Source organism: Ictidomys tridecemlineatus, chromosome Y (genome assembly GCF_052094955.1).
Source record: "Ictidomys tridecemlineatus isolate mIctTri1 chromosome Y, mIctTri1.hap1, whole genome shotgun sequence".
Lineage (NCBI taxonomy): Eukaryota > Metazoa > Chordata > Mammalia > Rodentia > Sciuridae > Ictidomys > Ictidomys tridecemlineatus.
The window spans coordinates 23,490,626-23,508,349 of record NC_135494.1 but is presented as its reverse complement, the minus strand read 5'-3'; the positions used below and the strand labels follow the sequence as shown (position 1 = coordinate 23,508,349).

The window sequence follows — 17,724 nt, the reverse complement described above, 5'->3', positions numbered from 1 at the left end:
GATGGGACACTGTCTTGAGAAGCACACAAAAACGTGACCTGTGTGGCCAACTGACTCCCTCTAGAGTGTGACCAGTCATCCCGGCTACATGACACCACTGGGGCTCAGGAAGCTCCGCTCCTGACACTGTTACGCATCCCCCAGAATAAGCAGAGAATGAACAGTGAGGTCCATTAAAAAGAATCAACTACCTTCATGGTGCTCAGAGCTTGGAAAGTCACTGCCAATCTCGAAGGGGTCAGCGTGGCCAACATGGCATTGAATCTCGCACTCTTGTTCTTAATAGGTGAGTGGTACTGCCCATCTGGGGCCACAGAACCAAACCTGTGGGAAGGAGGAGAGCAGAATGGACAAGAAAGGTGGGTTAACAAAAGAAGAAGGCTTGGCAGCTCTAGAGTTGCAGTTGGGTGGCTCCCTTATGCCCAGGAAGTGCACCGATTTGCATGAGAACTTCCCTCATGAGAACAAGAGCAGAGTAAGCTTGGGGTGGGGGGACGGGCCTTCTCAGGAGGTTCGTGAAAGGCTGGACTCATGGGACAATCATGCATAATAGCCCCAAAGTGGAAACAACCCAAGTGTCCATCAGCTGCTGAAAGGACAAGCAAAATATGATGTAGACATACCACTAAATATTTGGGGTCATAAAAAGAAATTGAGCACTGACACGCGCTACAATATAGGTGAAGATTGAAAAAATCCAGACACAAAGACCCCACATTATATGAGTCCATCTGTGTGAATCCCCACCGCTGAGGGACTCCCAGGAGAGTCTGAGAAAGGCTGACCATGGAGACAAGGGCAGGTCTTCAGCCACCACCAACCTGCAGCCCAGCAATGGCCCCTGAGAAAAAGAGGCATGATACCACCATCATTTAACCATACCAGAGACTGCGTGTACAACCTGGCCCACTTTTTTAAGAGATATAACTCACACCCCATAAAATTCATTCCTTTAAAGTGTTCAACAGAGTATTCACAAAGCTGTACAACCGGCACTACTATCCAGTTCCAAAACATTTTATCCCCAGAAAAGAAACATCATACCAATAGCAGTCAGTCTCCAAACTCTCCACCTTTCAGTCCCTGGTATCCCTTAATCGACTTTATATCTCTCTGGAGTTGCTTATTCTCAAGATTTCACATAAACAGACTCATATAACATGTGGTTTCTGTGTCTGGCTTCTTAGCATGTTTCCAAGGTTCATCTATGTTGTAGCATGTATCAGTCCTTCATTGTTTTTTATGGCTGCACAATATTTCATTGTGAGCATTTATCAGATTTAGTTTATCCATTCAGAAATTGATGGATATTTGGGTTATTTCCACTTTGGGGCTATTATGAATAATGATGTTATGAATGTTTGTGTACACATCTATTTTTTTAGTATCATGCTAACAATGTTTTTATACATATGTAAAGATAGAACTGCTGGGTCATCTGATAACTGTGAAACTACTGAGGAGCTGCCAAATGATTTTTCCAAACCTATGACAACACATTACATCACTGCCAGTCAGGCATGATGGTTTTGCTTCCCCGAATCTTCACCAACACTTAGTGTCATCTCTCTTTTACCATAGCCATCCTAGTGCTGTGGATGGTATTTCATCATGATTTTGATTCACATTCTTCTGATGACAATGATGTTGAGCATTTTTCCATTATTAGTACTTTACATGCATTTTTTGGAGAAATGTCTTTTCAGATGTTTGCATGCTTTTTAATTGGGTTTTTTGTCATTCTATTATTTAATTATAATAGTTATTTTTATATTCTGTATACTATGTCCTAATGAAATATTTTACAAATATTCTCCCCTATTCTCTAGATTGTTTTCTGCTTTCTTCATAGTGCACTTTGATATACAAGAGTCTTTTTTTAATTTTAATGAAGTCTAATTTATTTTTTAATTTTTAATAAATTTATTTACTTATTGTTTGGTGAGCTATCCTTCCAGTGTCATTCCCTGAACCAAGGTCACAAAAATTCACATCTGTGATCTCTTTTAAGAGTTGTGTAGTTTTAACTCTTACATTTAGGTATGTGACCATTTTGAGTCAACTTCTGGATATGGTGTGAGGTAGGGCTTCAACTCATGCATTTGCATCTGGTATCCAGTTGTACCAGTACCAGTTGCTGAAGACTTTTCTCTCCTCATTAAATGGTTTTGGCACCCTACGTGAATATTAATTGGCCATAAATGTGAGGACATATTTTAAGACTCTTTCTTCCATTGTTCAAAATACCAGTCTTGATGACAATGGCACTGTACTGTTTTCCCATCATAAGTGAGTCCTCCTATTTTTGACTGATCAAGATTGTTTTGACTATTCTGGACTTCTTATATTTTCTTACAAATTTTAGAATCAATTTTTCAATTCCTGCAAAACAAATCTGGGATTTTGATAGGGATTGTACTGATTCCATACATCTATTTACTGGCCCACTTTTTATCAAGTGATAAACCAAGAACCCAAATGTGGGTCTCCTCCTCAAAACTCAAACTCTTGCCACACGCTGTCCTACAGCATTTAGGGGCATTTTAAATACCTATAAAATTATGTTAAATTCAAATATTGCTTATCAAAGAAAGACTATAAATCCTCATATCTTCTACAAATACTGTAGCTCATGATCATTTTTCTTTCTTATGAAGTTAGCCTTTCTGATTTCTAAGGCACTGCCTGGCCTCTGGAGGATGGGCCAAGCCACCAAGATCTCATCAGAGTGGTGGGACACAGGGATCTTCCCTCCTCCCCGTCCTCCAATGTGGGGTGGTGCTGACAGGGGCCTGGAGATGTACAGACACCTCCTGGGGATGCTGGTGGTCCTTAGACCTGCTGTCATGGGCACTGGTGGCCCCTGAGAGGATCTGGGGGTCTTAGGTATCCACCAGTATAACTGCAATGATTCTTTAGTTGTCTCCATTCTATTTTCTCCCAGTTCATGGCAGAGAGCAAACAAAATTTGCTTCTTCTAAGTTTGTTTCCCACACAATTTTCTTAAACTTTTGGCATCTATACCATATTTATCTGCTGACAAGAACTAGCAGGCAGCAAAAAGGAGTAAAGTGTTCAAAGAAAATCCACAGGCAGCCAGGGAGACAGCTGCTTATCCACACACCGACTGTTGGCTTTGTCAGAGACCCAAATATGAGGGTGGCACAGGACTTTCATAGGATAAGGAAAATTCTGCTGAGAAAGTTAAAAGTAATTGGTGCTTCCAGCCTCTGGGGGTGGGGGAAGCATCATTAACCAACCCCTGAACCTTCATCCCTAGAATGCACCTGAAAAAGCAGCCTTCAGCTCACTGTTGAATTCACCTTGACCTCACTGTGAGGTACTGAGAATTGAGCACCTTGAACTCATCCCTCCAGGAAGCAGTGGTCTTAACAGCCTCCCAAGCGGAAGGACCGTGCCTGAACGCTCACAACCCACAAAGGATGGGACAGCAACAATCAGTGCGCGAAGGGGGGAATGGAACAATCTAAGTGCCCAACAATAAGGGATTCGATGACAAAACTTACAGACCATTTATTTAACAGACTGCATAGTGTTGTTAAAAATGATAATGCCTAAGTGTGTTTATTGTTACATTAAAATATTTGTAAAATAATGTTAAATGAAAACTATAAGTCTTAAAAAAAGACAGCATCCTCATTTGGTAAAAATTTCATTTGGTAAAATCTGACATATCTCTCTAGATCTGTTGACGTGTTAGAAAGTCCAGAGAGACACATTGGAGTGGGACAATCATTGAATCTGGGCAACGGCAAGTTGGATCATTTTCATTTATTTCTATTTGTTTCTTTGCCTTTTCCAGTGAGTGATCGATAGCTTGGCAGGGAGGCTGGGGGAAGACAGGCCTCGCTTGGGAGAAAAGCAAGCATCTGCAGAGTTGCTGAGAAGAAAACCACTCACTTATCCAGCAGGTTCTCCCTAGGTACCCGGACCTTGTTGAAGATTAAGATCCCGTTATCCACACCGTGCAGACCTGGAGAACAGAAATGAACGTAGCTGCAGGGAATCCAGGCATCAGCCATGTTGGCCCTGCCCTTTCCCAAGCCTTTGCTCTAGAACTGTTGATGCTCTGGGTTGGGGCTGAGGGGTGAGGATGTGGTCTGTCTGTCTCCTGAGCCCACTCAGCCCACTCCCCCACAAGTACAGAGGACAGTGAGTGTGCTCTTCCTTCTGCGCAGCCTGCCAGCTCCAAGGCTTAGGCTGCGGGCAGGTCCCCACCAGAACCTTCCAGAAGTAACAGTGGTTCTCAAAGGGAGAGTTCTAGGCAAGGAAAGGACAGGAAGGCAAGATGGCGGGCCAGCTTGCTCTCCCAGGAGAGCAGAACCACAGGGCTCCTGCCTCCAGGGCTTCATCTTCAGCATGCAGGGGGAACTGATGAAAGCAAATGCCACAAGACAAGGAAAATGGCCACAAGGACATGGGAGGGGGGGCAGTGTCCTACAGTCTGCCAGACCTACTTCCTAATGGCACCTGTGGTCAGACGCTAGGGTCTATGTGTTGCTCAAAAAAAATCTTAGGGAGATTTAATCCAGAGGCAAAAATGCCTTCTTTCATAAAAGATTTTATTCGAACCTCACCCCTTGACAAGGACACGGTACATTTTGGAGCTTACAAGGAAACCAGGCTGACCTTCCGCAGTTGCCAGTGTTTTCAATGTCTGGAGAGACCTTTTAAGAGCTCGGCCCACTCTCTGTTCTCAGCAACACATGATGCACAAGGTCCTTTCCAGGGGCCAGGGCCAGCCAGGGCCCGGTCACCCAGCAAATTCAACCTAGCAAACCCACCTGCAGCCCAGCCCTGCCTCTGTGGGAATGGTTAGTTTTGCTCCCTTGGAGATGAAACTCTGTCCTTCCCCCAGGGATGTCCTTCTCCCTCTTCTCTCCCCACTCTCTTCTCTTGTTTTTTTTTTTTTCACTCTCATACTCCTTTCTTTTTTAAATTTTTTTAGTTGTAGGTGAACACAATACTTTTACTTTATTAGTTCTATTTTACATGGTGCCGATATTGAACCAGTGCCTCACACGTGCTAGGCAAGCACTCTACCACTGAGCCACAACCAAGCCCCTCACACTTCTTTCTTTGGCTTTGGCTGGTCCTTGGCCAAAGATGGCCACGGCCGCAGTATGGTCTCACTGAGTGTTAAGGTTGAACTGTGCTCCCCCATCCATATTATGAAGCCCTAAGCCCTATAAACGTGACCTTAGTGGAGAGAGTTCATACAGAGGCAACCAGGTTAAAAAGAGGTCAACAGGGTGGCCCTAATGTAAACAGTGTTGTCCTTATAAGAAGGGGAAATTCAGAGACAGGCACATGCACAGGGATGTTAGCATGAAGATGATCATTTCCCAGCCAAGAAGAATCCTGGGTCACACCCTTCCCTCACTGCCCTTGATCTTAGGCCTCTGGTCTCTAGGACCGTGAGATGCTAAATTGCTGGTGCTGAAGCCCCTGCTTAGCCTTAGCAGACTAATGCTCTGTACCAGTCTCAGACGTCATCAAGGGCCTGTGGGCATGAACGCCACAGTGGGCTAAGAGGGAGAGAGAGAGAGCACAGAGCCTGCCCTCCGAGTGCCCAAGTCTAAAAGGGACAGAGAAGATGGACAGTGTCCAGTAGCTGCCTTGCTACTAGGAAATTCAAGAAGCTGGGAGGGATGAGGCTGGTTTGGTCTGCCTTCTCTGGGACTCACCTTCCTTGTGCATCATATCAATAGCTGTCACTCCTGGGTACAAGCTTCCATTCTCATCCCGGATGGGAACGATGAAACAGTGGGGCCCTGAGGGAGGCAACAGAGACCCTTAGGAAACTCCCAAAAGATGTGAGTAAAGTTTGACGCACTTCCTGGGATGGAGTGAAATTCTTTTGATCCCAGAATTCCTTCAGTTCTGCACTGTGCACTGCATGCAGAAGGGAATAACATCAGAACATAAGGATAAATTCATCATCATTTCCACTCAGGAGATGATGTTGGTCCTGAAGATAGAAACAGCCCTGCAAAGTGGTGTTCCATGTAAAGTACTCACTGGGAAAGAGAGACAGTACAGTAAATCCTCTGGCTCCCATGTCAGTGACAAACCTTGTGAACTTCCATTGATGATGAGCTGGGCAAAGACGGCTGCGTAGTTCCCACACATGGCGTTCCCGATGTACATCTTCTGGGCGTTTTCACACGGTGTGTGGATTACGAACTCCTGCAGAGAGAGAGAGGAAGCCACGGAGTGTTCCCTCACATGGCCCGTTTTAGCCCCTGGGCTCAACACAGAGAACACTATGACAACAGACCCACTCGGACACTTCCACCTGGTGAAGCCAAGGCCATCAGCTGTGCCAGCGCTCAGACTCAGCAAGGTGAGTTTTCAGGGCATGACCCCCCCAGCACAGCAAGTGCCCAGGTTTTATCCCTCACCCTTCCTGATCTCTCTTTCTGATACCATCAAGCCGAGCCTGCCTGGTTTTAAAGTATGGTTTATCCTTCCTCAGTGATCAGCATCTCTCTCTCTCTATACTACTTCCTACTGAGGTTTTGACTTTTGAATAAAATAATCCAACACCCCACCTGGGAGGTCCCGATGAAAGAAGGAAACATCCAATGATCGGGGCCCTGGATGGGTTGTTCCAAGCCCCACATCTGCGTGTTTCATCTTGTCCTATCCCTTCTGGGCAAGGCTCTTGGTTCTCTGCCCTCTACTGTTCACAGGCCTGGGCTGTCTCTGCATCCCTCGCATGGGCCTTTGTTTGAACAGCACCCAACCAGCTAACCGGAGGCCAACACTGTGCCTGGGTGCAGACCAGATACACAGGCAACCTTGACCTAGTCCCTCCATTGCTTAGAATAGCAGCCTGAACAATTTTATTTTTATGAAAAAGAAATCATTAAAACCTTTGGATAGATGGGTCCAGAACCTGCTCAGCCATTTTTCTGGCCTATGAATAACATAAGCAAATGTTGCCCAAAAGCTTCTCACACCCAAGACCTTAAAACAGAAGCACCCATCAATGGGTCTCTCTCCACATTATGAGGAAAAGGATCTTAGAACGTGCCATGCAGTCTGCCACCATGACCTGGCCACGATTCTAGCACCAGTGTCACTGGGACGAGGCAGGGAAGAAACGCAGGCATTTTGTTTTCAACTTCTGCACAGAACTCAGTCTTCTGTTTCCAACTCTGGAAGCCTAAACAGGGATCCCCGTGGAAATGCCACCCTTCGCCCCTGGCCTTCCCCAGCCTTGCTCGCCACATGGGTCACCTTCCAATCTCTCGCCAAGGAGAGGGCCACACTGTCAGCTTTGGGCACAGAGCTCCTGCGATGGGTCAGGGAGCCCAGGGGAAGTGACAGAGGGGGAAACTGCACATATAATTGGAGCTGACAATACTGAAGAGGACTAAACTAAACTGACAAGCTATTGATCACGCAAAGATGATCTCAGATTTCAGATTATTAAGTATATAGACTGCACTTTGCCTCAGGCCAAGAAACACAGTCTTGAGGCCTAAGAAAACACTCTCTGACATCGGTTTGTACGGGGAAACTTCTAACATGTGCAAGAGCTTTTCAGAAACATAAATGGACAAGCTGAGTCTTTTCAAGAAAAGTCTCTGGAGGCTGCCCTTGTCTTATCTGGCCAGCCAGGAGTCCTCACAAAGAAGAGGTGCAAGGCCGGGTGCAGTGGGAAGATCGGCAAAGCAACCTGTGTGGTGGGGGTACCTGCCCGTGGGGGAGTAAGGGAAGGAGCAGAGGAAACCCTGGCCTGGCAGAGAAGGTCTGGTGGGACGGGGAAGAGGGCAGGAGGCCACCGTCCCCATAAACATCTGGCACACCCCGGGAAGGAGGTTTGTCACTTCTGGCAAGATGCTTGATGTGGAAAATTTACATCAGCCAAAATGCTGGCGTTAAAACTGGGTCTAAATAACACGCACCATGTGTGCCGGTTGCTAGTGTAACTATTTGTTGAAGGCCAGCAAAATGGCCAAGCACTAAAAGTATTAAAAATAAAAAATAAATAACTGCTTTGGGCAGAGAGCTCATAACCTCATTTATTTTTGCCAGTAAAAATAAAATTCCCTCTTACCTCTTAACTGTCCATACCACTAGCCCATCCACACACACCCCCACAAACTAAATAAATAAATAAACAAACAGAAGAACCAACTCATAGGAGTGAGTCACCAGAACGTGAGAGCTTCCCCGGTCCTGGAGGGATGGCGGCTCCTGGCGTGGCCTGGCATTTCAGAAGGGAAACGAAGGAGGAACGAGACCCAACGAAGGGCGAAAGCCACCCTCTGCCACACCAGCTGCCAGTGGGGTGCGTCTGAGACGGGCTGTTCTCATCCCATGGAAATGAGCGCACACCAGAATCTCCACGTCATAACTGCGACTCCAAAATTCCCCTGTCACAAAGTGGCAGCTGCTGAAGTCACCAGGTAGCAAGGTCATTTATGCTGCGTTGGGAAAATGGGACCAATGCAGGAAATTGTTTTTTTGGGGAAAAAATAATTGTAAAGAGAAACAAATAAATAACAATTGTGGGTGGTTTTCCTCCCCCATTAATGACAGCAAGGTGACCTGGATACTGCTGCTTGGGGAAGGAAGAAATTGGCCAAAACCAAAAAGATGTAGGTCAATGAGCCGTCACCAGCAGAAGCCACACTGTGAAGTGCAGTCCAGCCAGCATCTGAGACTCTCTTGTTAACTGCATGACCCTAGTCAGTTCCTGAAGCCCCCTGAGCCTCAGTTTCCCCATCTGTGAGACAGGGACAACACTACCTTTCTATATGATTGTAGGACATTCGACACAATGAGACACAGAGTGCTTAGAGTCACCTTAGCACATGCATGCTCCATGGACGGGAGCCTCTGAACGTCATGACTGAGGGACGGGTGCTGGACAGAACACAGAGCACCCTGCACAGGCAGCTGGACACAGCACTGCAAAGCCAGGTGCTCTCTGAATAGCAGCACTCGCTCCTGCTCTTCCCATGACCTTGGACATCACTGGCTACTGCAAAGAATGAACTTCAGGGGGAGGGAAAGCAGAGCACCCTCCATACAGCTATCGCCTGGATATCATCCTACATGGTGGCCACTTCCAAGCAGCACTTGTGGGCCAGGCACTGTGGTGCACACCTGTCATCTCAGGGGCTTGGGAGGCTGAGGCAGGAGGATCACAAGTTCATGGCCAGCCTCAGCAACTTAGCAAGGCCCTAAGCAACTTAGTGAGACCCTGTCCCTAAATAAGAAATAAAACAGGCTGTGGATGTTCAATCCCCAGCACCAAACCAAAACAAAAGAGAAGAACCAAGTAGCATTTGTGGTCAAGAAAACTCTGCAGACAAAAGTTCAGGTTCAGAAAGACATGCTTAGGGAAAAAAGGAACAGGCTGAGAGATGGACACCTGTGCCACGCCCACACTGTGCTCACACACAGGCCTACACACGCAGGTTTACAAAGGCTCACTTGTAGAAAGAACTTCAAGATGTAATGCTCCCTTCAAGTAGTCCTTCAGGATACCCAATATCAAATAAGAAACTATAAAAATGGGTGAAATAAGTAAATAGTTGTTTTCTTTATTCAGGGGGAGCAGTTGCTAAAGAGGGGGCCTCTACAAAGTGGGGACTCACACTGCAGGCTGTGACCCAGGATGGAGAGACAGATTGATATAGAGAGTCTTCACGAAAATATTCATTTCACTATTAAGAAGAAAAGGGAAAGACAGAATAACAAAAAAAAAAAAAAAAACAAGAAAGGGAGAGGAGAAACAAGCAGAAGGGAAAATATCAAAGTTCTTCACGTTCAGTAAAAGTAGAAAAGACTGTTTTGTGCAGCCTCCTGTGGCCACAGGTGACCGTGAGAACATTGCTTGATACAGTTGGCCCTCCAAATCCTTCGGTTCTACCGACTCTGGCTTGAAAATATTTTTAATTGTGTCTATTCTGAACATCCATGGACATTTTTCTTACTAATGTTCCCTAAGCAATGCATTTTAGCAACTCTGCACAACATTTGCATGGTATTAGGTATCATGAGTACCCTAGGGATGACTCAAACTACACGGGAACATGTGCATGGGTTCTCCGCAATACCATTTCTCTAAGGGACTCGAGCATCCATGGATTTGGGCATCCACGGGGGTTCCTGGACCCCTCACAGGCACTGAGAACCACTGTGCCATCCTGGAGGACTTGACTCCTGGTAAGGAAGCCCGGCACTGAGGATGCTCCAGCATTAGAGAGTAGCAAACACACACGGCTCTGAGCGATCTCCACCTGAAGCTGCTGGGAAGGGCAGAGAAGCTGTAGGGCTGTCCCTGTGGAGCTGTTCCACCGGGTAGCCGGTGAGTGCGAGCGAGGTGCGTGGTGTCGCATGGCATCAGGATCAGGGAGGCTGAGCTTGTGTCCACCTCCACCTAAACACATAGATGCTTGTTCTGAATCCGAGTTCCTCAGCCACAGAGCAGGGTCCCAAGTGTGACGAGTCTCCATGCCCTTCCCTTAGCTACCTGGCAAGCTCTCTGTGCAAGGTCTGTCTCCTGCAGAGGCCCCCCAACTCCACAGACTCAGTCCTGTGTCCTCAGGCCTGCCCAGTTCACCCATCCGACGACTCTTCAGAACTAGTCTCTTCACACCATAAAGTTGGGCTCAGGTCACCCGCTGCCCTGAACCATGGAACATGGTACAGACTCTTCACCTGAGCCACAAGGTCAAAGGTGGCCTCCGTCTGGATCCCTCTCACATTGCTCCCGTGGCCCCTCTCGGTCATTGCAAACATCCCGGTGTATTGTTGCTCCTGCAGTTCAGCAGATGTGAGAAGGTGACTAGCTGGTCAGAGCCTCAGCTGCAGACCTCAGACCATCAGAATGTTGGTGACAAAGGGAGAGGTAATGACACCTAACGTGAGCTTACCAAGATGGCAGAATCAGCACAGTATTTAAGATAAGAGTGCAGGGGTGGTAACACAGAGGCAGAGCACTTGCCTAACGTGTAAGGCACTGGGTTCAATTCTCAGCATTGCATATAAATAAATAAAATAAAGGTCTATTGACAACTAAAAATTTATTTTTTAAAAAAGAAGATACTCTTGAAATTCCCATTTGGAACAAGAATTTTGCTGACACAAATGTTCTTTTATTTTCTTTTTCTTAAGACACTCACACATATCTAACTACTATAGATATTGGAGGCTCTTCATAGAAGAAGCTCCCTGCTCAGGTGCACGCCATACCTTGAGTGGCTGCAGCCATTGAGTGACATGTCTGGGGCTTCCAAGATTCCTCACAGCACCACCAAATAGCCAATAAATGATTCCACACTAGAAACAAGGAAAATGCAAAGCATTGTTAGCAAGGGTAGGAAGTTTAATGACAATCAAACCCACTAGGCAAACTCCATCCCAGGAACCTTGAACTTGACCTAGATCCCACAGGTGAGTAGTCTCCGTGCCCTTCCCCTTCACTGCCTGGCAAGCTCCAGTGGCTCTCTGCCTGTGGGTCCCTCTCTTAGAAAGGCTGCCTGCCGCAGTCTGGCTGGGCACAAAATCATGAGCCACTCAAGAAGGAACAAACTTTATTTTTTGAAACTGCCACTAATGCCCCATATGCGCCTGGGAAGATTGCCGACCACTCACTCGGTGTTCTCCTGGAACCCCAGAGGAAGTTCCTCCCCGGGAATTCCCTCCTACTGCACTTCCCCAACCAATGGGAACTCTCCAGGAGACTCGTAGCAGGCCCAGGTGAACAGCAGGAGTCCAATATCCATATGAATGCAAATCTTAACATAATCATATCATCTCAATGGCTAGCTGGGTCACCTTTTAACCAAAAATGCCATGCATCATATCACTTGGCTGTGGCTCTTTGCAGCTGCCCCCCAACTCTACAGAGACTCAATTCTCCTTCTCAGGGCAGCCTGGTTCACCCCATCAGAAGGTGGTCACCCTTCTGAAGGTGTTTCCTGGGAAACCGGCTTCTGGTATGTAGAAAAGTATCTGGAGCAATGACGCCAGATGTTGACCACCATCTGCAGAGGTGAGCCCTGCCACAAGATGTCAGCAAACAGGCTGATGGGAGAGCGAGTCAACAGAGCAAGTCAACAGCTTGGGACAAGTCAGCCTGGGCTCTGCTCCAGTTTAGTACTCAGTGCTGTGAAATCTAGATGAGTGATGTGGAGCCTGATGTGACAAATGGAGCTCACACACGCAAGCTCCCTGAGGCTCACAACACCTCACAGAGGAGGATGCAGAGGGTCAGAGCGGAAGCTGCAGTTCAAACGGAAGCCGCCTAATGCCTAGTAGGGCTTCATAATGTCACCATGACCTGGCCTCAGCACTGTCATAAGGAGTGCCTTCAGTGACAGCCAATGCCAGGCACCTGGCCCAGTCTTCATGAGCCCTGGAAAAGTGCTGCTGACGAGGAAGAGGAGGGGGAGAAAAGAGGGGAAAGAGAGAAGGAGGGGGAAGAAGAGGCTTGTGCAGCAGGACCACTTGGAGGGAGCTGGCCGCTGACTGCAAGGACAGAGGACTTATGGGCACAGAAGCTGGCTGGCTGAGGGTCAGCATTCTGGCCCCTCCTAGCCACATGCCCCAGTGATCCTCTAGGGGGCCCTTCTCCCCTGGAATAAATCCAAATGGTTTGTGGGTGATGCTGACCCCATCCCCAGCTTTAGGAAGAGTCTGTAGCTCAGGACTGGCTGATGGTGGATCATGCCCCTGGCAATAAGGATGGCCTCAGGGATGGCCCTATGACCTGGATGGGTCCATCCAAGGTTCCCCTGGGGGAAAGGAGATGTTACCTGGGACAGAGTCCTGGTGCTGCTGGTGGCCAGGTTGCCGTGAGCTGGCCAACACACAGGGGATGAGGAGAGGGAGGAGGTGGCCCAGAGGTCCCGTGCACCCCGCCTGAAGCCAGCTGCCCCCAGGGCCCAGCAAGGCCCTCTTTGTTCAGGCAAGTCTAGAGTGGGTGATAGTCTGGGATCCTTGGCACTGGATGAGCTGCCTGCAGCCCACACACATGGGCAGCCTGGATGAACACCATCAGCTCTATGACAGTGACACTAATCTCAGCTCTATGGGATGTGACTTCATCAACTCTAAGCCAACACCAGCTAAAACACTCTTGACACTGGGACAGCAAACTTCACAAATCCCATTCGATGTAGAAAGTGCCCTTCATCTGGAAAACCCCAGTGTCCTGGGAAGAGGCTTATTGCCCTGGCCGCTCAACACACTTCCCTACAGGATCACGGAGGGCACTCGGCATGACCCTGCTGTTGCCAGCTTAGGGAAATGACATCAAGGGTTGCAAGTATTTTTCCCTAAGCCATCTTAGAAGTAAAGTTTTACAAAATATATTTTACTCAAACAACAAGAAGTTTAATCTTCCACCCCTAAATCTGGATGGTAGCTGACCCAGTTTTCACAGTGTTATTCATCTTCTAGGTTTAATCCTTCCTCGTCTTGAGGAAGGAGAATCACAATGTTGCCGCTGCATGTTGAAAGCTTCCATTCTCTAGCTATAGGAGGAGCCCCGGCTGTCAGTTTTCAGAGAACAACACCAGTAAACAGAGGAGGCATCTGAGAGACCCCATCCACACTATGGATCCGAGTGTGGGGTTCTCCTTCACAAAAGGTACATTCTGTGAATGGCGGGCAACCAGACCAAGCTTGGATCCCCTGGTGGGGTCTAAAAGGTGATTCCTGCCTCCCAGCCTCCCGCAGGAGCTGTGGGGGAGGGGAGAGACATGGCCAGCCAGCTGAGCCAGTAGGAAGGTGGCAGGGGGTCCCTAGGGAGAGAACCAGAGGGATCAGGACAGACACAGGAGACAAAGCTGAGGGCAGTGTTTGGTGGGAATAGGAAAGACAGGACTCTGGGAGATCCCTGGTCTTTAGCCAGAGTCACCAGGGGGTGGAGGCCCACCAACTGCAGTGGGCGGCTTAGAGGAGGAGCCTGGAGGAGCTGGGAGGAGATTTTGAGGCCGGCATCCATCCAAAGTGCCCCTAAGTGGAAGTGTGTCCGCGCTGCCATCACCGCCTGGTGTCCTGCCCCAGCAGACCTCAAGGGACAGGATGCTGAGAGGTGCATCTCCTCTGAGAGAGACTGGGGCAAGCAATAGCAAGGAGATTAAGAGGTGCCTAACAAAGGCCCTAGTCCCTACATGTGCCCAGAGGGCCTGTTCTGAATGCCCTCACTCGGTCCTCTCAAACCTGGAGAAGGAAAGGACTCTGCATATGGTGCCGGGGGTTGGGTGATGACCACAGAGTGTCCAGCAAGGGCTGGCAGGAGCCTCTGAAGGACACAGTGGAGCCACCTAAGCACTGAGAGCTGCAGGAGGACACGACCAAGAGGCCAAGGGGTGGGCCTAGCAGGCCTCTGACCCCCAGGTGGGGACCAGAAGGAAACTGGAACCAGTCAGAGCAGAGACAGGTGTGGGTTCCTCCTCAGTCCAATCACAGAGTTCCTCCCAGGACCACTGCTGGGGAGGCTGCCAGCCACATCTCAGGGGTCACAGTCCCCACCACTCATCAAGCTCCTGTGACAGGCCAGCCTGGTAGCGTTATTGATTTAGATCTGTAAGAAGCCTGTGGATGGGCCACAGTGGCACCATCTTTACAGAAGGACAGCTAAGGTACATGCACAGTAGGAAGGCCTGGACCATGACCAGCAAGTCCTAGACACAGGGCATGCACCCTTGTTGTCTGGCTGCTCCCTTGCCACAGGGAGCCCTGGAGGTCCATCATATGATCAGGAAGCTTGCCGTGCCAGGGCTGTGACAGGCCAGGCCCCTCCTACCCAGCATCATGACAGCGGGTCTCCTGGAGGGCCTCTGGAGCCTTCAGGGACTTTTCGTCTCATGTGGGATGCACTGAAGCACAGAAAATGGCTTTTGAGACAACAGTGACCCCAGAAAGGATAGTGTTTGGACCAATAATGTGCCCCCAAATTCCTATTTTGGATCGTTGCCCCCAGTGCTATGGTACTTGGGACCTTAGTGATAGACAAAGTCTAACCCTCACGGGGGCTAGTGCCCGTGTGAGAAGAGGAAGAGAGACCAGAGCCTGTCTCCTCATCATGCACACACAGAAGGAGGAGGGCACCCTGCGCACCACAAGAGCCCTAACCAGGACACGCCATGCAGCAGCCTGGTCTTGGGCTTTCCAGAAATGTGAGAAAACATGTCTTGTGGCTTAAGCCCTGGTTCATGGCACCTTGTTAGGGCAGCCCAGCAGACTGACAGAGAGCTGGGCGATGGAGAGTAGAGAGCAGAGGAGAGCCGACCTGCAGCCAGGGAGGAAGCATTAGGCTCCTTCGGGCCTCAGAGGCCCCGGGTACATCCACGTGTTTGGTGGAGGGCCATGGAGCGGCTCCTGAGCTGGCACAGGGAATGCAGAGCCCCCCGTGAAGACAGCCATTGTCCCTGGCACCTCTCTGGCCTTCCTAGCCCTTTGCTCTGGGTGGCTCTGAGCCAGCCCCAGCCCTGCCAGCACTGGGATGCGTGAGCAGAACTGTGTTTGTCCAGAGTGCTCAGGGCAACACAGAGCCTCTGCAGGAACACAGACTGGGCGAGGCCCAGCTCCAGGAGTGCAGATGACTTTTGTGAGTTGATGGTGACACCAGGTTGACAGCCAGCTCGTATGAAAAGCAAGGGCTGCCAGCTGCTCTTGGGCTGGTGGGAACCCCTGATCCACCCAGAGCTCACGAAAGCTGTTCCCAGCCCAGTACAGGCCCTCCTGGGCAAGCTCTCTGCCACCTGCAGGAACAGAACAGAGCCTCTACTTCCAGGCCAGACTCAGGGCAGGATGCACAGGTTTCTCCCACTATCTAGTACTCCAAGTTCAGGAAGTGATCTCCCACAGTGACTGATGTGTGGGGAATCAGTGGAGTTGATAGTAACTATTGCTAACTAAGTCATCTTTATGGTGATAAAATACTGTAAAGCTTTTAGCCACTTTTAGTGTACAGTTCAGTGACATTGAGTCCCTTCGAAATGCTGTGCAACCATTACATTTCCAGAACTTCTCATCATCCCAGAAGGAAACTCTGGACCCAAACAGCAGTAACTCCCCAGCTTCGAGGTCCATGTCACTTCATCTCCCTCCACCATGGCATTCCCTTCCCACACCCAGGATTATGGGGAAGTTTATCCTATCATTTCATCACTAAATGTTTTTTATGCATCTGTAAAAGATAAAGACTTTTTAAAAACAGCTCTAAAACCATTATCCCTCCTAAAAATATCACACAGGTCCTCTGACATCACCTGAAGTGCACTCCTCAAACTTTCCCAGCTGACGCGTGCTATTCCTTTGCAGTTTGCCGCTTGAGCCAGGATCTAAGCAGGGGCCACAGGCAGCCCTTTGTTGCAAGGTCTCAGGTCTGACCCCTACTCATTCCAATAATCCCTGTACAACTCTGTCCCTGAGCTCACTGCAAGACCATAAGGGGGTCGGGAGGGGTAGTGGGGTGGGTAGCACAGGAAGCCCCAGGATGAGACCATGAGCCTGGACTGGGATCCTCAGCATTTTTGAGAGGAGGAGCTGTTTGTTGTCTCTTGGTCGACTGCCCTTCTCTCTGAAAGCCACAGCCGTTCCATCCAGGAGGGAAGAATCACAGGGAGGCCAGCCTCTCCCCAAAAGGGCTGATGGTGGACCCCTCCCCACAGATCAGCATGCACAGATTTCTTTGTTTTCCATTCTCACCCCTAGAAAATGCCCATGTGGAACTGAAATAACCGCCATCTTGGACTCACCACCAAGCAACCTGGCTTCCTGCCCCATCATCTATCTTCAGGTTCTTTGTCAGGAGACAAATCTTTCCCCTGGAGACAAAAGGACCAGGTGTCTGGACAAGGGAATTTGTTTTCAGACCCAACAGTGGCCAGATGGGAAAGCTGGGGCCATGGGATTAAGCCTGGAATTAAGCCTCTGTTGGGATTCAGGGAGCCACGCAGGGCTACGGAGGTCCCTCTACCTGAGCTAGTCCATTCACCACCCTTGGTGAGCTCCTCACAAAGCAGTGAGATGTCATTTTTTGGCCATGGGATTGGCAAAAAAGGAGAAGCCTGAGGATTCCAGGTGTGGAGAGGATGTGGACCCTGGGATTGGAGTGTATGCTCTTGACAGGGCTGAGTTGATGCAATAATACTGACATGGCCTCTAGTGTCAGGCATTCCTCTAACTAGCAAGTCCAAGCCTAGTTAAATAGCTAAAGGAAGCCTGTGCCAATGTTCAACGCCAGACATGCACAAGAGTATTCACGGTGGCATTTTTCACATTAGCAAATTCCTGCAAGCAACATGAGAAAGTGAATGGATAAGTGCTATGATATATTCATGCAAAGGAATATTATGTAGCAGTAAAAATGAACAAACTACCCTCTCTATGTCATTCCCCCAGTGATTAAACTAAAAGATGGAGAACAGATTTGTTATGGCTAAAGGTCAGCGGTGAGGTAGGGGATGGATACAGCTACGAAGGGGTAGCACCACCAAGATTCTTTGTAATGATGAGAAAGCTCTATAGATTGATTGCAGAGTGGTTACAGAATCTATTTATGGTGTCAAGTTGCATAGAACTACACACAAGGTTGAGTTGATGCAATAATACTGACATGGCCTCTAGTGTCAGGCATTCCTGACACTAGTGGTTACTGAATCTATTTATGGTGTCAAGTTGCATAGAACTACACACACACACACACACACACACACACACACA

At 48.7% G+C, this 17,724-nt stretch overlaps 1 protein-coding gene across 1 annotated transcript in view; it reads right to left on the bottom strand.

Annotated features, from left to right (window-relative positions):
* LOC144371894 (acyl-coenzyme A oxidase-like protein) overlaps positions 1–17,724 on the bottom strand; it is a 235,194-nt gene that overhangs the window by 173,903 nt on the left and 43,567 nt on the right. The window contains exons 4-9 of the mRNA XM_078035198.1: positions 11,239–11,325; positions 10,705–10,803; positions 6,096–6,210; positions 5,709–5,795; positions 3,922–3,994; positions 192–324 (exon numbers count right to left, since the gene is read on the bottom strand). Coding sequence (XP_077891324.1) covers positions 192–324; positions 3,922–3,994; positions 5,709–5,795; positions 6,096–6,210; positions 10,705–10,803; positions 11,239–11,325 — 594 coding nt within the window. The remainder of the gene's footprint in view (positions 1–191; positions 325–3,921; positions 3,995–5,708; positions 5,796–6,095; positions 6,211–10,704; positions 10,804–11,238; positions 11,326–17,724) is intronic.